At 40.1% G+C, this 22,391-nt stretch overlaps 1 protein-coding gene across 2 annotated transcripts in view; it reads left to right on the top strand.

Annotated features, from left to right (window-relative positions):
- Positions 1-22,391, top strand: part of DOCK3 (dedicator of cytokinesis 3) — a 505,777-nt gene that overhangs the window by 446,665 nt on the left and 36,721 nt on the right. For both annotated transcript variants that reach the window (XM_055343227.1, XM_055343226.1), the window contains 8 exons: positions 4,124-4,218; positions 6,353-6,428; positions 6,953-7,053; positions 7,320-7,378; positions 9,542-9,690; positions 16,893-16,978; positions 19,328-19,354; positions 19,491-19,586. In XM_055343227.1, the coding sequence (XP_055199202.1) occupies positions 4,124-4,218; positions 6,353-6,428; positions 6,953-7,053; positions 7,320-7,378; positions 9,542-9,690; positions 16,893-16,978; positions 19,328-19,354; positions 19,491-19,586 (689 nt within the window). The remainder of the gene's footprint in view (positions 1-4,123; positions 4,219-6,352; positions 6,429-6,952; positions 7,054-7,319; positions 7,379-9,541; positions 9,691-16,892; positions 16,979-19,327; positions 19,355-19,490; positions 19,587-22,391) is intronic.

The following is a 22,391-nucleotide window of genomic DNA, read 5'->3' as shown; positions in this document are numbered from 1 at the left end:
GATTCCCTTCTTTCATCCCTAATTTTAGTAATTGAGTCATCTTTCTCGCTTTTGTTTTTCTTTTTTTTTTTTTTCTTGGTTTCTCAATTTTGTTGATCTTTTCAAAGAACCTACTTTTGGTTTTATTTTTTCCTCTATTTTTCTATCTCTGTATCACTTATTATTCCCTTCCTTCTGCTTGCTTTATGTTTAGTTTGCTCTTCTTTCTCTAGTTTCTTAAGGCATAAAGTAAGTTATTGATTTGTGACCTCATTCTTTTTAATGTAGGCACTACAGCTGTAAGTTTTAACTTCATCCCATACATTTTGATTTGGTGTATTTTCATTTTTATTATTCTCAAAGTATTCCTGTTTACTTATGCTTTGTTTTTTGACCATTGGTTACCTGGAATATATTGTTTAATTCACATATTTTTTTACTTTCCCAAATTTCCTTGTGTTATTGATTTCTAACTCACTTCCATAATGGTTGGAAAACATGCTTTATATGAGTTTTAGTTCTTTTAAATATAATGAGGCTTTCTTTTGGACTAACATCACGTCTGTCCTAGAGAAGAAAATGTATATATCCTTCTATGTATATCCTGCTACTGTTAAGGAGTGTCGTATAGATGCTAAGTCTAGTTAGTTTATAGTATTTTTTAAGATTTCTTCTTCCTTGCTGATCTTCTATTTAGTTTTTTCTATACACAATTGAAAGTAGTATATTGGAGCCTCCAGCTATCATTGTTGAATTGTCTATTTTTCCTTCCTTTTAATTCTGTCAGGTTTTGCTTTATGTGTTTGAGGTTCTATTTTAAATGCATATGTGTTTATAATTAAGTCTTTCAGACATATTGGCTCTTTTGTCATAAAATGTCCCTTTTTGGTCTCTAATGACACTTTTTGTTAAAGTCTCTATTGTTTAAAATAGCCACACCAGTTCTATTTTGGGTGCATTTTTCATCATATATATATTTCCTATCCTTTTACTTTTGATGTATTTATGACTTTGAATCTAAAGTTATGTATCTTGTAGGCCACATACAATTGGATCATGTATTTTTTCCATCTTCCCATCTCTGCCTTTTGATTCGAATGTTTAATCCATTTACAATTAGTATAATTACCAATAAGTTAGCATTTACACCTACCATTTTGCTGTTTTAAATCTGTCTTATATCTTCTTTCTTCCTCTATTCCTCTATTTCTTCCTTCTTTTATGTTTAATATTTTTAATTCCTTCATTGTTTCTGTTAGTGTATTTTTATAGTTATTTTCTTAGTAATTGCCCTGGGAATTATAATTAACATCTCAAAACAATCTACCAATTTCATTTAATAGTACACAAAAACTTAACTCCACTAAAGTTCCAATCCTTTCTCCTTTTTTTTGCTGTCTCTATCATATAAATTACATATTTATACCTTATACTCTCATCAACATAATTTATAGTTATTGCTCTATACAGTTGCCTTGTAAATCAAATAGGAAAAGAGTTACAAACTTACCTATATATTATCTTCTATATTTACCTGTAGAGCCATTTTTCCTAGTACTTTTTCTTTCTTCATATGGATTCAAGTTACTGTCTAGTGTCCTTTTATTTAAGTCTGAGACTCCCTTTAGTATTTCTTTTAGAGCAGTTCTATTAATAACAAATTTTCACAGTATTTTTTAAATCTGAGAATGTTTTAATTTCTTCTTCATTTTTTAATGATAGTTTTGCTAGATTTAAGATTATTTATTGACATTATGTCAGTACTTTGAATATGGTATTCCACTACCTTTTGACCTCCATCATATCTGCTTGTATGTCACCTATTATTATTGAGAATAATTTGTACATGATAAATTATTTTTCTCCTCTTGCTTTCAAGATTCTCTTTTTTTTTGACAATTGATAGTTTGACTATGTCTGTTTGTAAATTTCTTTTATTTTTTTCCTATTTGGAGTTCATCGAAGTATTTAGATGTGTAGATTAAAGGTTTTTTTCAAGTTTGAGAAGTTTTTAACCAATGTTTCTTCAAATATTTCTTCAAAATCTCTTCCTCTTTTTCTCTCATCTCTTTTTGACACTCCTATTATAATGTTTTTATACTTGGTGGTATCCCGCAGGTCTCATGTTGTTTGTTTTTCTTCATTTTCTTTCTATTCCTCTGGATAATCTGACATATCTTTTAAATTTGCTAGTTCTTTCTTCTGTCAGTTCAAAACTGTTGTTGAGCCCCTCTAGCAAGATTTACATTTCACTTATGGTGCTTTTAAAGTCTAAAATTTCTATATGATGCTTTTAAAATGATTTCTATCTATTCTATTGATATTCTCTATATGTTGAGATATTGTTCTTGTACTTCCCTTTAATTCTTTAGGCATGATTTCCTTTAATTCTGTGAGCATATTTAAAACATCTACTTTAAAGTTTTTTCCCCAATAAGTCCAACATTTGAGCTACCTCAAGTAAAGTTTCTGTTGACTTCTTTTTTCCTGTGTATGGGTCATACTTCCATGTTTAACTTCATATCTTATAATTTTTTGTTAAAAATTGGACAATTTAAATAATTCAGCAACTCTGGAAATTATATCCGCCCCCACCACATCCCAGGGGTTTTTACTTTTTATTGTTTTGTTGTTGTTATTAATATATATTTGGTTGCTTGTTTAGTGACTGTCTTGGACTAATTCTACAATGTCTATATTCTTTGTTGTGTCCAGCCACTGAGATCTTCTTTCTGTTAGCTCAGTGGTCAGCTAATACCTGAACAGAAATTTTCTAAAATGTCTTAAGTCAATAAGTCTTTGATACTTTGCTGAATGTCTGTATGTGTGTGTTGGGGCTCACCTTCAGTGCTCCAACAGCTTATATTACTGCCTTAGCTTTCACGTCCTGCTTCACAAAGAGCCTCAAAATCAGCCAGGATAAGAGTTTAGGCTTCTCAGGTCTTTCCTGGGAATATGCACAGCCCTAAACATGTGTGTGGACTTCCAGGTACCAAGGAGTATGTCAGAGCTTTTCAAAGTTCCCTAGAGATATCCCATTCCCCAGATTTTTCTTTTAATTCTTTTGGCAGTTTTCTTGATGCCCTAACAATATGGCTGCTTCATACGGCTGGAATCTTAAGTTATTATGGCTGATTTTTTTTTCCATAAATACTCTAGGTAAAAAGCCTTCACTGAGTGAGCTCTGGGTCAGATCAAATAAGCCCTCTGAATGGAGACTTCCCAGGTTTCTGCCAGACAGATAGAAAAGTAGCAGTTTGGGGTGGGTGCTTTTTCAGGAGCTCACTACCACTGTGGTTGTGCAGTTGCTTATTTTCAAGGATACCATAGAGGTAGGAAGAGGATACCATAGAGGTAGGAAGAGGAAGAGTAATGAGACAAGCTAAAGTGCAACAAAGTTCACTATTTCTATTGAAATTCAACTATTTTTCTTGAATAACACTCCTTGGATTGTTTACAAATCTTTGCTTAACCTGACTTTGCCAGTATTCTCATTACTTCAATGAAGGAGCACATTATGGAGGTCTTTACTCTGCCATTCCTAAAATGCTTCTCCTGTCAATGTGTTCTTAACATCCAAGAAAGCAGGTTCTTTTTTTTTTTTTAAGATTTTATTTATTTATTTTAGAGAGAGAGAGTGCATGCAAGTGGGGGGAGGGGCAGAGAGAGAAGCAGAAACCAGGCTGAGCATGGAGCTCAATCTCAGGATCCTGAGATCATGACCTGAGCCAAAAATCAAGAGTTAGACACCTAACCGAGCCACCCCGGCACCCGCGCCAAAAGACAGGTTCTTATAGTCAGGTGCTCAAGGGTCATGGCCCAAATAAAGAGACTCACAAACCCAGTTGGATACCAGTTTTGCTGGCCTGTAGCCTTCTCTACACTTTGGGTTTTAGCTACTGGGCTTGGGTATAGAACTGGCTCTGTTCTACCCAGTTTGGGTCTGCTCCCACCTGGCCTGATAGAGTGCGTAGATCTCACTTTCATGTAGGCCTCTAAAAAAAATAACTCACAATGGAAACCAGAATCTAACCCACTAGTCCCATCCATTCTCCTGGTCTAGAGGTCAGGAGAGCCCTGTAAATTAAATGCATGCTGTAGTGGTAGTGGTGGTGTCTCACATCAGATTTTCCTGCTGGATCAGGAATTCCTGCTGAAGATTTTCTGTGTCTTCCGGAACCTGATGAAAATGAGTGTCTTCCCTCGGGACTGGATGGTGATGAGACTTCTTACAAGCAAGTGAGTGTGGAAGGGGCCTGCACCCAGCATCAACAGAGCTATTCTCAGACTAAGGAGAGAGTATGTATGTGCGTGTGTATATGTGTGACAGAGAGAGAAAGCAAGACAGAGATCATTGTGAAGGCCATGGGGGCAGAGAAGACAGGGTAAATTTGAAAAATATTTGGAAGCATAATCAGATGAACATGACCATTTACCATAAATTCAAGAAGACGAAAGTGTTAAAGGTAGTTCAAAATGGAGCCTTAAGTGCCTCACAGAGATGTCATGGTCAGGACAGAAAAGGAATGTACAGAATGTGAATTAATAATACCTAAAGAAGGTTCCTCCTTGAGGGAGGCCTGTTCCATGGACCACTGGCCTCTGTTGCTCTATAGTTTCAGGTAGTTATCCCAAGACCTCCTCTTGATTTGACTTCTGTTGTCTGCCAGACACTATCTACCTCCCACAGCTAGTGCTAATTACCCACCTGAAAACTGGCTGTAAGGCTCTGACCACTTCTGACTCCAGGACTCTTAGACTGCCCCCAAATTGCCTGTTCCATTCATATTTCTAGCCTAACTGGCAAACCAGATGGGTGATGCAGGTAACATAGTACTGGTTCATCAGGTCTCCCTCTACTCTGGAGAAGGCCATTTGGCCTCCACTCACTAACCTGCTGCCTTCTCCCACTGATCAGCTTTCTTTCTCTTTCTTTATTTCTCCCTTTCTCTCTTTCTTTTCTTTCTTTCTTTCTTTCTTTCTTTCTTTCTTTCTTTCTTCTCTCTCTCTCTCTCTCTCTCTCTCTCTCTCTCTCTCTGAGAGAGAGTGGAGGAAGAGGGACAGAGGGAGAGGAAGAGAGAGAATCCCAAGCAGACTCCATGCCCAGCACAGAACCCAATGTAGGGCTTGATCTCACAACTGAGATCATGACCTGAGCTGAAATCAAAAGTCAGATGCTTTTGTAAATTATCATGGTTTTCTGCATTAAAATGGCCATTTCTGGGGGGGGAAAAAAGAGTCAGATGCTTAACTGACTGAGCCACCCAGGCACCCTGATCTGCTTTTTATGTCAACATTATGCAGAACGTAGTGATATTACTTATGTTAGATTTGTTAGCAAGCTATCACCATGATCGTTCCACTTTGTACCTTTTATATAAAGGGGACTTTTTTCTTTTTTCAAAACTGCAAACATATAGAATGCAAGAATGGTTATAAACAAAGTTGCATACATATTTTCTCAAATAGTGGATTTTCCATTTGACTCCCTCTTGTTTCTTATTTTTCCCCCCTCTTGTTTCTATCTCTTAGCTCTCCTCAGCGCACTCAGGGCCCTGAGCCCATCCCACAGGAACAGCCTCTTCTTCCAAGGCTTTTACCCTTCAAATTTGTCACCTCCTCTGCCAGTAGACTAGGCTCTCTGTTTTTGCCTTTCCAGTAGACTAGGCACTGTTTTTGCCTTGCCCTTCTTCTGCACCAAAGCCAGAGTGCTCAGTGTTCCTTTGCCAGGCACCCAAGGCAATCAAACCCTTCTCTGCCTGTCCCACTTCATTTCCTTTCTACTTGAACCTCAGCTCCAGCAAGCCAGCCTCGCATTGCTCCTTATATATACCCAGGTTAAAATTGAGGAACTGATATTCTAGACCAAAGACTGAAAACAAGTAACTTATAGATAAAAATAATACTATGTGACAACAACAGGGATTTAATCATTATAAGCCCTTATTATCAAGTAAAATAATAAAATTATACTCTAAGCCCTCTGGAAGTCCATAATATACATTCATTACCCAGAAGTCCTCAAAATACTAGAATCCCTCTTTGAACTAGAAGAAATCTTAAAGAACCAACTAATTCCTCCCATCCCCTCTTATAGGCAGGGAAACTGGGGCCCAGACAGAAGTTGTGCCAAAGCCAGATAATGGCAAAACCAGGCCTAGGACCCACTGATGTTCTATCCTGTACTGCCAACTATGGGGCATTTCTCCAAGATCAGTTTTCTGTGAGGTTTGTGCCATCTATCTCTTTATAGTCACATCTTATATGAGAACAAGTTGTACTCAAGATGTTTACTCATAGGTCATAGATGCTAAGTTATTGGACACTATTGTTAGTCTTTTAATCCTGCCAATGCCTTGTTCCCTTACTGCAGTATTATCGTCACTACTGTCCAGTACCTGTCTTCTGCACTGCACAAGAATTTCACAGAGACAGACTTTGACTTTAAGGTAGGAGCTCCTGAAATCCATCACTATCTTTGTAATAACACTAGGATGCCAGAAAACAGGCTCACTATTTTTGTTTTGTTTTTACTAAAATAAAAATAAAACCATTCTATTTTGCTAACAGTTCTTCAGGTCAGGAATTTCAGAAGGACTGCTAGGTGTCGGATGGGTGGCTAAGAGCTGGGGCAAGCTGACTGATTTTTGCTTTATTAAAATGTTTGTAAAGTATTGAACCACTTCCAAGTTTGAGAGTGACTAGGATATAACCTAAGATCCCCCCTGTTGGAGGTACTGGGAGCCAGACAACCAGGAGTAGGCTTTCTAGCCCAGAATCAACACTACTGGTTTCAAGGAGTCAAGAAAGAAAGAAAAAAAAGTTCTGTTTGCAAAGATACTTGAAAAGGAGAAAAAAATCAAGATTTAAAATTGTGAAATGAATTCTCTGTTACATCCATATATTTAGAATTTCTCTTTGCAGGGTTAAGGACTCAGGCTGTCACATGTTTTCTGTTTCTCTGTCTCTCTAGGTGTGGAATTCTTATTTTAGCCTGGCAGTTCTGTTCATAAATCAGCCAAGCCTTCAGCTAGAAATCATCACTTCAGCCAAGAGGAAGAAGATTCTAGATAAGTAAGACATATGTCTCTTCTTCACCTCCCTATCACATGCCCAGATGCGGTTATGTTTAAGTGAGAGGCTCCTCAGAAGTCCACAAGGTTCTCACTGGGTAGCTTCCCAGGGACCCAAGTGTGAGAGTTCAGTTGACAGCCAAATTACTTAGTATTGGGGGGGGGGGGAAGCATTAGAAACAGAAGTGCTAGCCTTACTGTATTTTGTGGCCCTGCCTTCCTGAACTTTCTTCCACTGAAAGCTGGCTTCGCTGTTACTATTTCCAGGTATGGGGACATGCGTGTGATGATGGCTTATGAACTGTTCAGCATGTGGCAGAATTTGGGTAGGTCTTTTCTCCCTATTTTTTCCTTCCACATATTGCATAGCCAAATAAAAAGTGACAAGACTAACAAATTCCCCCAGATTTATGAATACTAACTCAGACCCAAGAGACCTTTACATATCTTTAATATAACACCTCAGCTGGGTGGCATAGCACACATGCACGGAGCTCTTGGCAAAGAGAGTTAGGCCGAGAAGCAAGACCCCAGTAACACATATGCACACTCCTTTTTTTGAGAACTGAAGTCAAAAAGAGAAGAATATAAAGGCTCTTGGAGTTTTTCCCAGCTTAAGGACTCATGCTGGTAAGATCCTTTGTGCTATCCCACTCAGGATGTTGCAGGTTCAGAAGCATAGATCTTTTTTTAATTTTAATTCCAATATAGTTACCATACAGTGTTGTGTTAGTTTCAAGTATACAATATAGTGATTTTGCAATTCTATACATTACTCAGTGTTTATCATGATAGGTGTATAGAAGCATAGATATTGGAAATACTCAGCAAATGAGCAAGGGCAGCTATTCATTTTCATAAATATTGAAACACTTTTGGTGTCTCTGGTATTAAGACCATGCAGATCAGGTTTCTGCCACCAATTACATGAATATTGCACACAAGAAGGGAATTGTAGCCCCTAGGTGAAATTGATTTTATCCCGCTTCCTTTGGCAGTTTCTATTTGTAGCTTCTCTAATATCCAGTGCTTTTGATCTGAAATTATCAGAGTGTTTGATAGAATCCTTGGATTGCCCCAGTGACTAGGAGAGCCATCCTTTGGTATATAGGCTTCTAAGTGGCCTCTCAGGATGCTAGAGAGGCCATTACACTTCCTAACTGTTACTCTTCAACTGAGATCATGATTCTGAGGCCTTAGCAATGATGGGCATAAAATTTTACTTTTCCATTAACCATCTCAATCACTAACCCTGGAAGCAGCAAACAAGGTATGAGGCATCCCTACCAGTTAACACTAAGGCTTCCCTCCATGAATGAAGATACATTTAACCAAGGCTTTCCAGCCTCAGTATTCCTACATCCTTCATCCAGCATAGTCAGGGTATAGATTTTAATCCTCAACCTGACATTCATATTCCCAGGAACACAAGGTACTAACAAACCGTACCAAATACTGAGATTGGAATATGTAGAGTCAGCCTCAGGGCTAACATTTGCTCCTTAGATAGGCTTTCACAATGGAGGAAATAAAAATAGATGCCAAGTTTGCCTGATAAAGCCATTCTTGCTTCATTTTGGTTTTTGGTGCAAATGGAATTTTCTGGTCCTCAAGAACTGATTTTACTTTGGCTGGAGCAATCATTACAAGGCCCACAGTTTGTCTTCTTTATAGTTTCTGAAGGACTGAAAGCAGAGCTCTTAGAAGTTGGCTCATTCTGTTTCACCACTACTAGGAAGAGGAAAGTTCTGTCCCACAGTCCTCTGAACTAGCCCTGGCTTCTAGAAATACACCTCAGATTACAGGCCAGTCACAGGGAAACCTGCATTACCCACTTCCTATGGGAAGACCTCATAAGAACATTGGAGGATATGCTGAGCTGGCCTGGGTAGATGTAGTGCTACCATCAAAAATGCAATGGGAAGACAAGGGGCAGGGATGGGGAGGATCACAGACAGTCCCTGAACTATTCTGTCCGATTAGGGCTGTGCAGGAGGCTCCTGCTAACTAAGGAGAAAACCTCTTGGGCATACATGAGCACAGGCAGTGAAGAGGCTCATGAACTTTACGCCTATAGCTGCTAGACCAGAGGTAGAACCCCCAAAGATAGTGTTTAAGCAGAAATATATGGATTTTCCTTGCTAAATAAACCCTGAGCAGGACAATCTGAAACTATCATAGGGTTATTCAAAAATCCTTTTCTGTCTAACATAATGAATTCTGTCCCTTGACCTCGGAATGATTTTCAGATAGTTTGCTGAGCCTCCCATGAATTCTTTGGAAAGGCAGTTTGTGCCTATTGAACATTTGTTTTAGCTGGGCTAGGCCAGTTTTACCTATGAATTCTCAGAAAGCCATAGGGGAGAGCTTGCTTTGTTCTCAGATGCTTCCAGGGCAGTTGAAAGTATATACTGTGGCCCTACTTGGGAAGCTTCTGTAGAAGGAGCAAAGAAAGCATAAACTAATATCTGTTGGGTTTTGTTATTCAGGTGAACATAAGATCCACTTTATTCCGGGAATGATTGGTCCTTTTCTGGGTGTGACACTGGTCCCACAGCCAGAAGTGCGGAATATCATGATTCCCATCTTTCATGACATGATGGACTGGGAGCAGAGGAAAAACGGCAACTTCAAGCAGGTAAGACAATGCCTGACGGTATTCTGGGTGCTCTCCTCTGCATGGACCCCTTCTTTCCAGGCAGATGATCCAAATGGCCAGACCATGGTTCCAGTGGGAATGGGCCAGAGCTTGGCCATCTTGAATCCTATTCAGGGGTTTTCCCTTACTTGCTAGCCAGAATTGATTTATGGATTTTCTTTATGAAGTTAGAGGTCAGAAAAGAATCAGAGGAAAGGAATGAGCATCATATGAAAGAAACTTTCTGTTCAAGGAGAGAATGGCTGAGACTGTAACCTCCCAGCTTCATTCAGGAGAGGGCCCTGGAAGCATGTTGTCCTTCCTCTCTGGTGCATGATCTGGGCATTTCTAAGACTAGAGCCGAGACCAGATGACTTCACATGGCTCAGGGTAGCCCAGAATTACACAGACCCTTGCAGAGAGAGGTGGGTTCAGGAGGTGTAAGCCCTTAGCTTTTGACTAAGTAGCTTCAAGCTGTCCCTCTGTGCAGACGTTCTGCTACCTCTAAGGTAAAGGAGATGCCCCTTCCTTTCTCTGTGTAGCTCTAGAAGATAGACCTAGAATCAGTAGGGATCAGTGTCAGGGAAAGTGATTTTATCTAATAAAAGAAATAACTTGCTAGTAACAGGAGCTGTCCAGTGTAAGCTGGCCTGCTTTAGGAGATGAGGAATTCTTTGCTGGTGATTCTCAAGCAGAAGTTCCCAGGAGGCCTCTAAGAAATTTCTGTATCAGATTGGGGACTGTACCAGTTCCCCACTAAGTTCCCTCCCAACCCTGTGACTCTGAGTTAAAACAGTGATCTTAAAGTGAGTGATTATAACAGTAAGAAACAGCAAACAATAATTTTTTTAATTCTTATTTATTTTTAAATTTACAAAGAGTAAAACTCATTCTTTGTGATTCACAGTTCTCCAAGTTTTGGCAAACATATAGGCATGTAACCACCACCACAACCAAGATTTCCTAAATTCCTAAAAGTTCCATCTTGCTTCCTTTTTGTAGTCAGACCTTCCCCCTGTCCTTAACCTATGGCAACCCTTGATCTGTTCTCCACCACTGTAGGTGGGCCTTTTCCAGAAGGTCATGTGAGTGGAATCGTGTACCCTGTAGCCTTTTGAGACTGGTTTCTTTCACTCAGCATAATGCCATCAAGGGATTCATCCATGCTGTTGCACATGTCAGTTTTTCTATGGCTGAGTAGTATTCCATTGCAGTTTATTCACCATCTAAAAGACATTTGCATTATTTCCACTTTTTGTTGATTACGAATAAAGCTGCTAACAAACATTTCTTTACAGGTTTTTATATAAATATAAACTTTCATTTTTCTTAGGTAGATATCTAGGAATAGGATTGTTGGATGTTGTGGTAAATATATGTTTAATTTTATGAGGTGCTATCAAATTTTATTCCAAAGTGGTTATACCATTTCCCAACAACATTGTATGAGAGTTCTAGTTGATCAATATGCTCACCAGAATTCAGTATTATCTCTTTGCATGTTTATTTTAGCCATTCTTTTTTAAAGATGTATGTGTTTATTTTAGAGAGAGAGTGTGTGTATGCGAGTGGAGGGAGGGGCAAAGGGAGAGGGAAAGAGAAAGAATCCTCAAGCAGACTCTCTGCTGAGTGAAGAGCCCGATAGAGGGCTCGATCCCAGGACCCTGAGATCATAACCCTAGCTGAAACCAAGAGTCAGACGCTTAACCAACTGAGCCACCCAGGTGCCCCTATTTTAGCCATTCTAATAGGTATATAGATGTATATAATGGTGGTTTAATTTCCATTTATTTAATGATTAACGATGTTGAGTATCTTTTAATATTTTTGTTTACCATATTTATACTTTGGTGAAATTATTATGCAAAACTTGTGTTCATTTTTAATTGGGTTATATGTTTTCTTACTGTTGAATTTTGAGAGTTCTTTATGTAACCTGGGTGTCAGTCTTTTGTTGAATATATGTTTTACAAATATTTCCTCCCAGTCTTTAGCTTGTCTTCTCATTTACAACAAACTGTCTTTTATAGAACAAAATTTTTTAATTCTTATGCAGTCCAGTTTATCAGTGATTTTCTTCTATAGATCATGCTTTTGGAATCATATCTGAGAACCCTTTGCCTAACCCAGGACCACATATTTTTTTCTCCTGTGTTTCTTCTAGAGGTTATATAATTTTATATCTAGATCTATTACCTATTTTGAGGTAACATTTGTATAAGATGTGAAGTAGGGATCAAGACTCTTTTTTTTTTCTTTTTCCACTTGGATGTCCAATACCTTTTATTGAAAGAAAAGACTATGTCAAAAATCAGTTGACCATATGTGTGCAGTTCTCTTTCTGGACTTACTAGTCCATTGATCTGTGTCTTATCTTTTACCATTACCACACTCTCTTGGTTACGGTAGCTTTATAGTTAGTCTTAAAATCAAGTGGTGTAAATCCTCCAAGTTCGTTCTTTTTTTTTTTTCCAAAGTTTTCTTAGCTATTCTAGTTCCTTTAACTATAAGTCTCAGAATTAGCATGTCAACATCTGCAGAACTTCTTGCTGGGATTTTGATTGAGGGTACATTGTAATCTATAGATCACATTGGAAAGAATTGCTATCTTAGTAATACTTAATACTTCTAGTCCATGAAGGCAATGTATCTCCATTTTTTTAGATATTCTTTTATTTTTTTCATTAATGTTTTATAGTTTCTGTATACATATCTTATACATGTTGTTAGATTTATATGTATTTCCTATTTTTTGGTGTTATTATAAATTATACTGATTTTTAAACTTTATTTTTCAGTTTGTTGCTAGTACATAGAAATGCAGTTGTTTTATATATTAATATTATTTCCTGCACCTTTGCTAAACTCACCTCTACTTCCAGAAGGTTTTTGGAAATTCTTTGGGATTTTGTATTAGATAATCATATCACCTTCAAACAGAGACAGTTTTGTTTCTTCCTTTCTAATCTGTATGTTTCTTATTTTCTCTTCTTATATTTTCTTTTAGAGAGAGAATGTATGCAGGTGCAAATGGAGGTGTAGGGGTAGAAGTAGAGGGAGGGAGGGAATGTTATACAGGCTCCACACCCAGTGCAGAGCCTGATGCAAGGCTTGATCTCACAGCCCTGAGATCATGACCTGAGCTGAAATCAAGAGTCATACACTTAACCGAATGAACCATGCAGGCACCCCTTATTTTTTTTTCTTACCTCATTGCACTGGCTAGGACCTCTGGTCTGATGTTAAATAAGAGTAATGAGAGTGGACAACCTTGCTTTGCTCTTTATCTTTGGGGAAAGCATTTGGTATTTCACAATTAAGTATGCTAGCTCTAGGTTTTTTATAGATGCTCTTTATCATGGGTAAATAGTATTTAACATAAAATCCATTTGGGGAGCATGCAGCTCTAATGCCTTTATATTTTGGGGAAATAATAACCTCAAACAAAAAAAAACTTTGCTTTTCTGTGTTGTCACAGCCTTCTAATTGTGCAAAATTCACAACTGCCTGATGAGAGAACCTAGTTACCAAGAAGTAGATGGCATTGCAGAGCTGCACCATGGATCATCTGAGTCTGTTAAAAGAGGGGCTAGGCTGCATTCCTCCATTACTACTCCTGAATAAAGAAGGTTAGCTTTGTGGAAGACTAAGTTGGAACTCCTTTGTCTCACACTTTAAGACTCAGCTGTTAAGCTGTGTTCTTTCACTCATTAAGACTGTTGTGGAGTGTCTGAGTGGTTTAGTAGTTAGGAGTCCAACTCTTGATTTCAGTTCATGATCTCAGGGTTGTGAGACCAAGCCCCATGTTGGGCTACATTCTGGGCATGGAGCCTGCTTAACATTCTCTCTCTTCCTCACCCTCTGGCCTCGCCCTCCCCCGAAAAAGACTGTTTTGAATAATTGATATCTAGCAAGCCATGTAAACCTTGTTGTCCCTGGTTAGAAAAATCCTGCTGCTGCTTCCCTATCAAATATTTTAACAGAGTGGTCTACTCTTTGCATCCCCCTTTTTCTGCTTCTGATCCTCCTCCTATCTGTTCAGTGTAGTGTGTATTATGTACCCACTACTGTTGAAGCTGCTGTCTTCAAGATCACCCATTACCTTCTAATCATCAATTTTCAGTGACTTTTTTGTCTTGATTCCAATTTTGCTTTCCACAGCTTTGGCTCTGTTAACTATTCCCTTACTTCTTCCCACCTACTAAAAATATTTCTTTTACTTATAAAACCAGTAGTTATTTAATGTAGAAAAATTTAAATTGTAAATAAGCTATAATGAAAAAATGTAATCCATACCTACTAATTAGTAACTTGGGTAGTGGGGTGTGGTATGTCTTTTTTAGACATTTTCCATACATTGAGGTTTTGAAGTTAAAAAAAAAGTGTATTTTGTTTCAGGGACCATTGTGTCAATAGAGTTTTCATCTCCCTTTTAGTAATACTTTGTCATCACTGTTCCAGTCGGTTAATGCTTCTTGGTACTGCAATGTCAGTTTAGAGGCCACAGAATATTCCTTTGCATGGCTTAGATCACAGTGTTTTTAGTTAGGCTCCTAATTTTAGAAACTCAGATTCATTCCAGATTTTTGTTGTTAATATTGCAAAAAAACATATCCATTCCTAATTCCTCTCTTAGGTAAACTCACCTGTAATCACTGGATCAAAGAGCAAAAAGCCTTCCTTAAGTTTTTACAACACTACTTTTCAAAATTCTGCTGTCCATTGATGTCTCAGACTGCAGGCCACCCTCTCTGTGCACTGTCCCAAGCGCTGATCATGCTGAGCTGTGTCAGCTGTTGTCCCTCCCTCCTCTACCAGATGATGAGCTAGCTATTGGGGAACAGGGCTATTTCTTGTGCTTTTATTCCTTAGAACTCAACATAGTACCTGAGACATGCTAGATTCATGGAGACGAAAATCCAAACTAACATTCATTGAACACTTCCAAGAGCTAGGGCACAGGAATACCAAAGAGGACTGTTAACCTCTGTTACTGCTTCAAAAGCAAGGAAACATAGGCTGAAAGAGGAAATATCTTGCTCAGAAGTAGGCGGCTGGTTGTCACAGGACAGATGTTGTTGAATGAATGAATAACAAGGTGTCACTTGTCACTTTAGGAATCCTGGTTCCATAGAATAAAAGTAATTCTGCAAACCTAAAATTGTCAGTATTGCCAATTATGACATGATATATTTGAAGAACTTAGCATTTCATTTGACTTAAAGACATTGGTTTTGCATACATTGATCTGCAGCCTTCCCTATTTTGGATTTCTCAGTTTCTCCTAAAACTTCTTCCTTTATCCAGACTGCAGAGGTTGATGATGTAATGTCCCCACAGCCTTCTATCACCAGCTCCTTTGCCTAACACAGAAGTTCTAACACTTGAATAGGTATCAGAACTACCTTGGAAGGCTTGTTTGAAACAGAGTGCATCTCCCCTTCTCAAGTTTCTGATCCATTGGGAGCCTAAGAATTTGCATTTTTTTAAGATTTACTTATTTGAGAGAGGGAACACACCTGCAGGCACGTAAGTGGGGGTAGGAGTAAAGAGCAAGGGAGAGAGAATCTTAAGCAGGCTCCCTGCTGAGCCTGGAGCCCAATGCAGGGCTCAATCTCATGGCCCTGAAATCATGACCTGAGCCAAAATCAAGAGTTGGATGCATAACCAACTGAGCCACTCAGGCACCCTGAAAATTTGCACTTCTATAACATCTCTGATGACTAATAATGCTAGCCCAGAGACCCATTTTGAGAACTCCAGGGAACTGCTGCACCCATGTGTGCACTATTTTACTCTCTGCTGCTCCAGGTCCCCTCCCCACCTTTGCCCTGTTCTGGAAAATACAGTCTTCCTGTATGGCATGTGTTAGGAGAGATCCCTTGTTATAAACAGACCCTTCTTCCCCTAGGAGGCTTGTAGCCAGATGATTGACCCAGTAAGACAAGACAAGATTTGAACCAAGAAGGAGATACCTTGGCCTCTGGGCTTGGCTCTTTCTGACTTTGTATAACTCCAGGCAAGTCCTTGCTGAAGGCTCTTCTCCATACAAAAAAGGATGGATGGCATTTATCCCTAAGGACCCCTGGTCTCAGATTTTCTATTTTCTCTGAAATGTATATTCAAGCAGCTGACTCACCAGGCCAAACATAAATGTATGAGAGTCCATCCTGGCCACATAGCAGACCCACTATAACAGGACTGTATTTCTTCATCCATTCTCATTTTCTGCTGAAGGGATTTCAGAAGCCATAATTGCTTTTGATGAATTTCTTAATTCAATTATTTTTTATTACTTCATTGCCTTAGGACTCTTTGGCCCTATGTGAAGTGAGAAAATGCTTCTGTTATAGCTCATCATTAAAAGCAGCCGTGCCATTTTTGTTTATATGAACTATCTGTATAAATAATACCACAATACCACATTTTAAAGGCTAATGAGGGGTTTTAAAGATTTTTATCTCACACCACTTACAACTAATTTCCCACCTAAGAGTAAATCCAGGGAGGCTTATTAGAAAAGAGGCTGAGCACTGCTGAATGCCTTGCAGATCAGTGAGGTGGGAACAAGTGCAGTCTTGCTCCCTACAGTTTAGGAATTCAATAACAAATGCAGAGGCCCCAGTGATGAGACAGCAGCAGCACCTCCAAGGGCTTTTAGGTCCTAGGACAAACAGTGGAGCTTTGTATCCTGAAGGAGAATCTCTGAATGAAGCACTCATCTTTGGCTCACCTCAGAATCATATCAGCCATTACAGTGAGGACGAGCTCTGCAGCAGGCTTCCTTTCTGACTGGCTGACTAGAGGGGAAAATTCTAACCAAATATATTTTACTTACACAAATTTTTCAGAATGAGCATTTTTAAAGAAAGATGAATACTTGATAAAGGCCTCTTTTGGATCCAAAATACTTTTCTTTCCAGGGAATCCTTGCCTTTTGTCCCTAGACTGGGAAAAGAGTATCTGAGGTGTGTAAGTTCCAACTTTTATTTAAACCACTGGAGTGGGAGGCCTTCCTAATCGGGGGAGACAGGGTGGTTTCTTGGTGCCGTAGATGAGATCCTGCCTTCCCTAGGATTTATTTGGTACAAGGAAAAAATCAGGAAGGAGTTCCCCCACCATCCTCACCTGTGGTAGGACCTGGATTTCCCATCCTTCCTCTGAAGTCAGCATGGGTTTACAAAGTCTCTGCTTCCCTCTAGGTGGAGGCCGAGCTGATTGACAAACTGGACAGCATGGTGTCAGAAGGGAAAGGCGACGAGAGCTACAGGGAGCTCTTCGGCCTGCTGTAAGCTGTTTCAGCCCATGGCACCCCACGCTGGGGGAGGGGGTGAAGTGGGCTGATAAAGGGTAGTGCACCCCAAGCTTCAGAGGGTAGGTATCAGGAGAGACCTGGGTTGTTCCTAGTCAACAGGAAGGTGGCATTTAGGCAGCAAGCTCTCTCAGGGATTGCCATAGTTGACTAAAGAGGTAGAGATGGGCAATAACTCCGAGCTCTTATATTTGCTGATAGGAAAAGGATCATCATATGTCTTCATAGCATGCACTGTATCCAGCTGGGCAAACAGCCCATGGAGACTCAGTGAGGGCTCAGTGCTGGCATTTCTAAGAGGAAAAAAGTTAAGTCCCTGGTTTGTAACATGATATAATTAGCTTGAAAAAAAAACATTACCATGGGTATTGTGACTTTAACACGTTGTACCCACTCTCCAGGCCAGCTTCCCTGTTTGTGAAACGAGGTTGTACTGAATTATGTCAAGGTTCTCCCAAGTCCACCATTCATAGCTTCTGTCTTGAACTGATGGAGGCCAAGAGACCTTATAGGAATTGCCATAGGGCTAAGTCCAAAAGAGGGACTCCGGGGAGCCATGGTCCTCCTAGATAGTGATGTTGGACACTTTATCTTCCTAAAAAACAAAATCTTAAGACTCTTTCAGCTCTAAAGTCCCCTCACATCTTACTCATTATTTCCAACTTTAATATTTTGTTTTAGTGCCATTTTAAAGATAAGCCTGTAACATATTTTTCCAATAATAATACTGTACATTTGCTTAGAACTTTACAGTGTACAGAATATGTTGACATTTCTTGCTTGATCCTCACAACACACCTGTGAAGTGGTCAGAGCAAAAATTACCCTGATGAAGTGATAAAACTGAGATCAAGAAAGTAAGTGTTAGCAGGCCTTCAGTTGAATGACCAGTGAGAAGCAGCTCTGTGAGGGAAGACTCAGATCTTCTAATTTTGACAGCAGGAAATCTTTCTGCTATATCCTGCCCACTTTGTTCTTGGATGAGTCACACAATAAATTTGAATTTATTTGAAATGTAAATAATTATAATTCATGAAAATTAATCCATATTATAGTATTTTTCTTTTAGCTGAAGATGTTTCTAATTATGAAAATAATGCAGAGAAATCTCTTCCTAAGTCACTAGCAGATGATTTTATTACAGAGGAAAAAAGCACACAAATAACTTGTAGTTACTGATTACCTGACCAAATAGTGTTTCATAAACTCTTCTAAGTCATGTCTGAGGATAAAAAGCTGCTGAGAGCCATGGAGCAGCATTTCCCAATTTGTGTTTAGGAGAAGATGCTGGGAAAAAAAATATGTGGATCATGGGCTAATCAGTTCAGAAAAAGATTCAATTAGACAAAATTGAACAGTCCTCTGTATTTTAGGATTTCTCAAAGCCTACAACACAAAGAAAGATGTGAAATACCTCCAAAAGGTGTGTGACTACCATTTCCCAGGCTTCTTTGTTCACAGAATACCTTTCTCAGTCCTCCAAGACAGAAGAGCTCTGTAGTTTGAGAAATACTGACAGCGGCTTCATCCACACAGTTTAGAGGCCAGAGCAATGGTTCTGCCTTCTCTCTAGAGTAGTATGGGTCACATAGGAAAGCTTCACTTTCCCAAAAGCTTCGGCTAACGCCACACACTGTGTGGGGAAGACCATCACCGTCATGGCAGCATTAACAGCAGCCAGGCTGGACCTCTATCTGAACCTGCCATTCCAGGTGACTTTTCATGACTTTTAGGGAGTGAGAGACAGTGTGGAAAAGAATCAGGAAAGAGACCTGGACCTGGGCTTATCACTGGAGCAAGCAGAGAGTCCAGGTCATCATCCCCTAGGAGAGATATGTAAGAAAGCAGAGAAGCCAGAGGCTGCCCTGAGGTACCAGGAACATGGGTTGGCAGATGAGAAAAGGACCTGGGCGTTTAGCTCTTGGCTCTGGTACATTTCACAGGAAAGCATCCCTGGACAGTGGAGATGACTAGATATAGCTCCTGGAGCTACCTCACTACTCTTCATACTGGACCCTGAAGAGTAGTCGGAACCTTTTTCTTGGTTTATGTGAAAAGATAAGTTTGTATGTTTGCCAAGGATGCCTCTTGAGCAGTGATAGAGGTAGACAGCCAACTACAAAGCCACATCCATCCTCAGTGGGCTCTCATTCAGCTGCTATTTCACCTTAAACCTCACAGTGACATTAAAGGGCTGGGCTTTAAAACACCTTCCTCAGTTCATTGGCATCCTTAGGAACTTATACAGGAAAATGGAAAAATATGCTCATCTGTTCCTGCCAGTTCAGTAATCACCTTGTCTTTGCTTTCTGCTGCATGGAGTAGAACCCAGCTGTTTGGGCCCTACCCCAGGTAAGACTGCAGTGTGGTAAGTCTGCCGTCTCCAGATCCATCACAGGCCCCATGGGCTCCGGGACCTCACTCTGGTGCCCAGGGAAGGCTCATGAATTGTATGTTGTGTTTGTTTCCCCTACCCTCCTACCAATAGCCTGCTGGAGAAGGTTGAACAGGAAACATGGCGTGAAACCGGCATTTCCTTTGTGACCTCAGTAACCCGCCTCATGGAACGTCTGCTTGACTACAGGTATCTTCTCAGGCATCTACCTACCTGACCTCTTCTCTGATCAGGATATTTTCCTCAGCAAGGACATCCCCTGACCTTAAAATTGAGCCCATGTAGCCCTCAGAACCATGTTCTTGTTTTCAGTGCCATCACTAGTCATTAGGAATCTACTGATGGGCAGGAAAGAGAGGGAAAGAGCCTTCTCCCACAAGTAGTCCAGGGCTTCCTGGGATTCCCCCATAATATGTGCCACCGGGGGGTATCCCAGGGACATGCCACCAACTGGCTTTCCATCCAGAAAAGGCTCAGAGGAATGGGCACAGCATAGCAATGCAGGAAACAACTGTAGACCTTTGTGCAGATGTTCCTGAGGGCTATATGGCAGATGGGTAGGGAAACGTCACCTGGTGCAGAAGTGTGACCTCATAGGACTTCCAGTTGGTTTTTCCAGGGACTGGAGACCCTACTTTTCCATGCCTCTATTCTTTGCCTAAAGTCTATTTATTTCTATTCCTTGGTCCTGGCCATGAACAGATTAGAGGAAGCAGACTGTGAGCTGAGAGATCTTTATGCTGTGTTCACTCTGAGAATTCATGTAAGATTAATTTTTTCATGAAGTCTTGCCTTCTGTCATATCATGGGTTTTGAATTACTCCAGAAGTGGCAATGAAGCCCCCATGGCAGGCTTATTTTCCCAGCAGAGTTCATATGGTGGCTAAGGATACCTTTTGGGAGCTTAGAGGAAGGTGCTAGGGAGTGAGGAAGAATAACAGAAGAAATCCATCACCAAGCAGTAGTTGTCTCTTCTCTGCTACAAGATGTGCAAACACTAGGGGGAGCACTTTCAATCCACGTATCAGGAAATGAGGGAGTGGAGGCCATCTTCAGTGGCAGCTGAATAGAGGGTACTGCTATGCCAAGACTTCTGCTTTGCAAAAATTCAGGTGTCCAGTGCACTAGCCAGACATGGAAATGAGATTCCTGAGAAATGGGCTTGCATCTTAAGCATCCCTTCTTCCTGTAGCACAGTTGTGCTTTTGTGAGTTTTAGCCCATTTGGGGGGGGGGTCTAAGGAGGTCACAAGTGGCCTTTTGGGGACCCCTTTTAGAATAGTGAACTCCTTTGCTCATGCCACATTCCCAACCTTTTCTGCACCTGCCATCAGACAGGGAAGAAGGGTGGACAAAACTCTGTAACCTTCCTCTCCACCAAAACATTTACTAAAGGTCAGTTCTATTCATTGTGGCCTACCAAAAAGAGTCAAAATTAATTTCTAGCTGTCTTTTTTATTTTTGTACCTACATTGTACAAACAACTCAAATTCATGACCAAAACCAATTTCATTCTCTTCCATTTATTGTCTCAGAAATGGTTCCAAAAAAAAAAAAAAAAAACAAGGTTCATACTCTTTCACAAGGCATAAAAGTCCTTCATAAACTAGCCTTTGCCCATGTCTCCAGCCCTGTCCCCTGACAGTCCCCACTGCCCATGTGTACACTCTAACCTCCTACTGTTGCTCCTTGTTAACAGGAAAGGAAACACCATAATGTTTATAATGGCTCTTATCTATTAAAAACATACCATGTGGGGCAGCCCAGGTGGCTCAGTGGTTTAGCACCACCTTCGGTCCAGGGCGTGATCCCGGAGATCCAGGATCGAGTCCCATGTCAGGCTCACTGCATGGAGCCTGCTTCTCCCTCTGCTGTCTCTGCCCCTCTCTCTCTCTCTCTCATCTCTATGAATAAATGAATAAAATCTTAAAAATATATATATATATATACCATGTGCTCTGTGCTTGATAAACATTGTCTCTAAGCCCATATGTAGTCCTGAAGAGTTATCCTGGTTTTTATCAGTGAAGAAATACCATTGGTAGGAAATGCCACTGCTAGGATCTGAACCCACATCTGATTCAGGAGCCCTGCCCTGCCCCTTCATTCATGTTGTCACCACTCACATCCTTCTCTTTAGGCTTCTTTATATACTGTGTCCCACCAAGCTCCATCAAGGAGGCTGTTGCAGATAGGAGCTTACCTGGATCTTTACACATACTTTTTTCAAAGTATCAGTCACCTTGAATGATGATCATTTGTCACCTTTCTGACTCATTCAATTGAAGAGAGCAGCTCCTTAAGGATAGGGACCTTGTCCTTATCTCCCTGGTTCCCTGCATGGAGACTTGATGGTTCTCTGTCAGGTGTACAGTACATATTGATTGATTGGGAGACCATGCAGAAACCAAGGAAGTCTCTTCAACCACAATGCAGTTTAGTTCAGTAAGAACCTACTAAGAAAATAGTTGGAAAAAAAAGAAAAGAAAATAGTTGTTGGCAGTTAAATGTATATACATTAATTCTACAAATAATTAATAGGTTTAGGTTATACTCCAGAATGACCTGAACCTAGAGTGGGAGACTCAGTTTTAGACCAGCATGAACCTCCTCTGAGTACCTCTTCAACTTTTGTGTTAATGTCTTCAGCTTTTGTGTGAGTGACATTTTATGTCAGATATAAAGATGCTCACTGGTGGCAGCTATACTTTCCATGTGAGGAAGCAGACCCCCTGGGGGTCAGGGTTGGGGGGAGTGGTTCTTAGGGACAGAGATAGAGTTGCCAAACCCTTGAGGATTTAAGTGGAATCATCCACATGGAAGAGGAACTGGAGGTTATAGAACCTTCATTCTCACACCTCTCCAGTCTCACTAAAGGCTGCCCTGGCCCTACTCTAGATCAGCACCAGCAAGATGCTCGCAGCCAGTTGCTTCAGAAGCCTTTTTAGGAGAGTCTTCCCTGTTCATCCTCCAGAGAAAGAGTGAGGGAGAGCAG

This window comes from Nyctereutes procyonoides, unplaced genomic scaffold (assembly GCF_905146905.1).
Source record: "Nyctereutes procyonoides isolate TBG_1078 unplaced genomic scaffold, NYPRO_anot_genome, whole genome shotgun sequence".
Classification (NCBI taxonomy): domain Eukaryota; kingdom Metazoa; phylum Chordata; class Mammalia; order Carnivora; family Canidae; genus Nyctereutes; species Nyctereutes procyonoides.
Note: the sequence above shows the minus strand (reverse complement) of the source record. Positions and strands in the feature narration are given on the sequence as shown.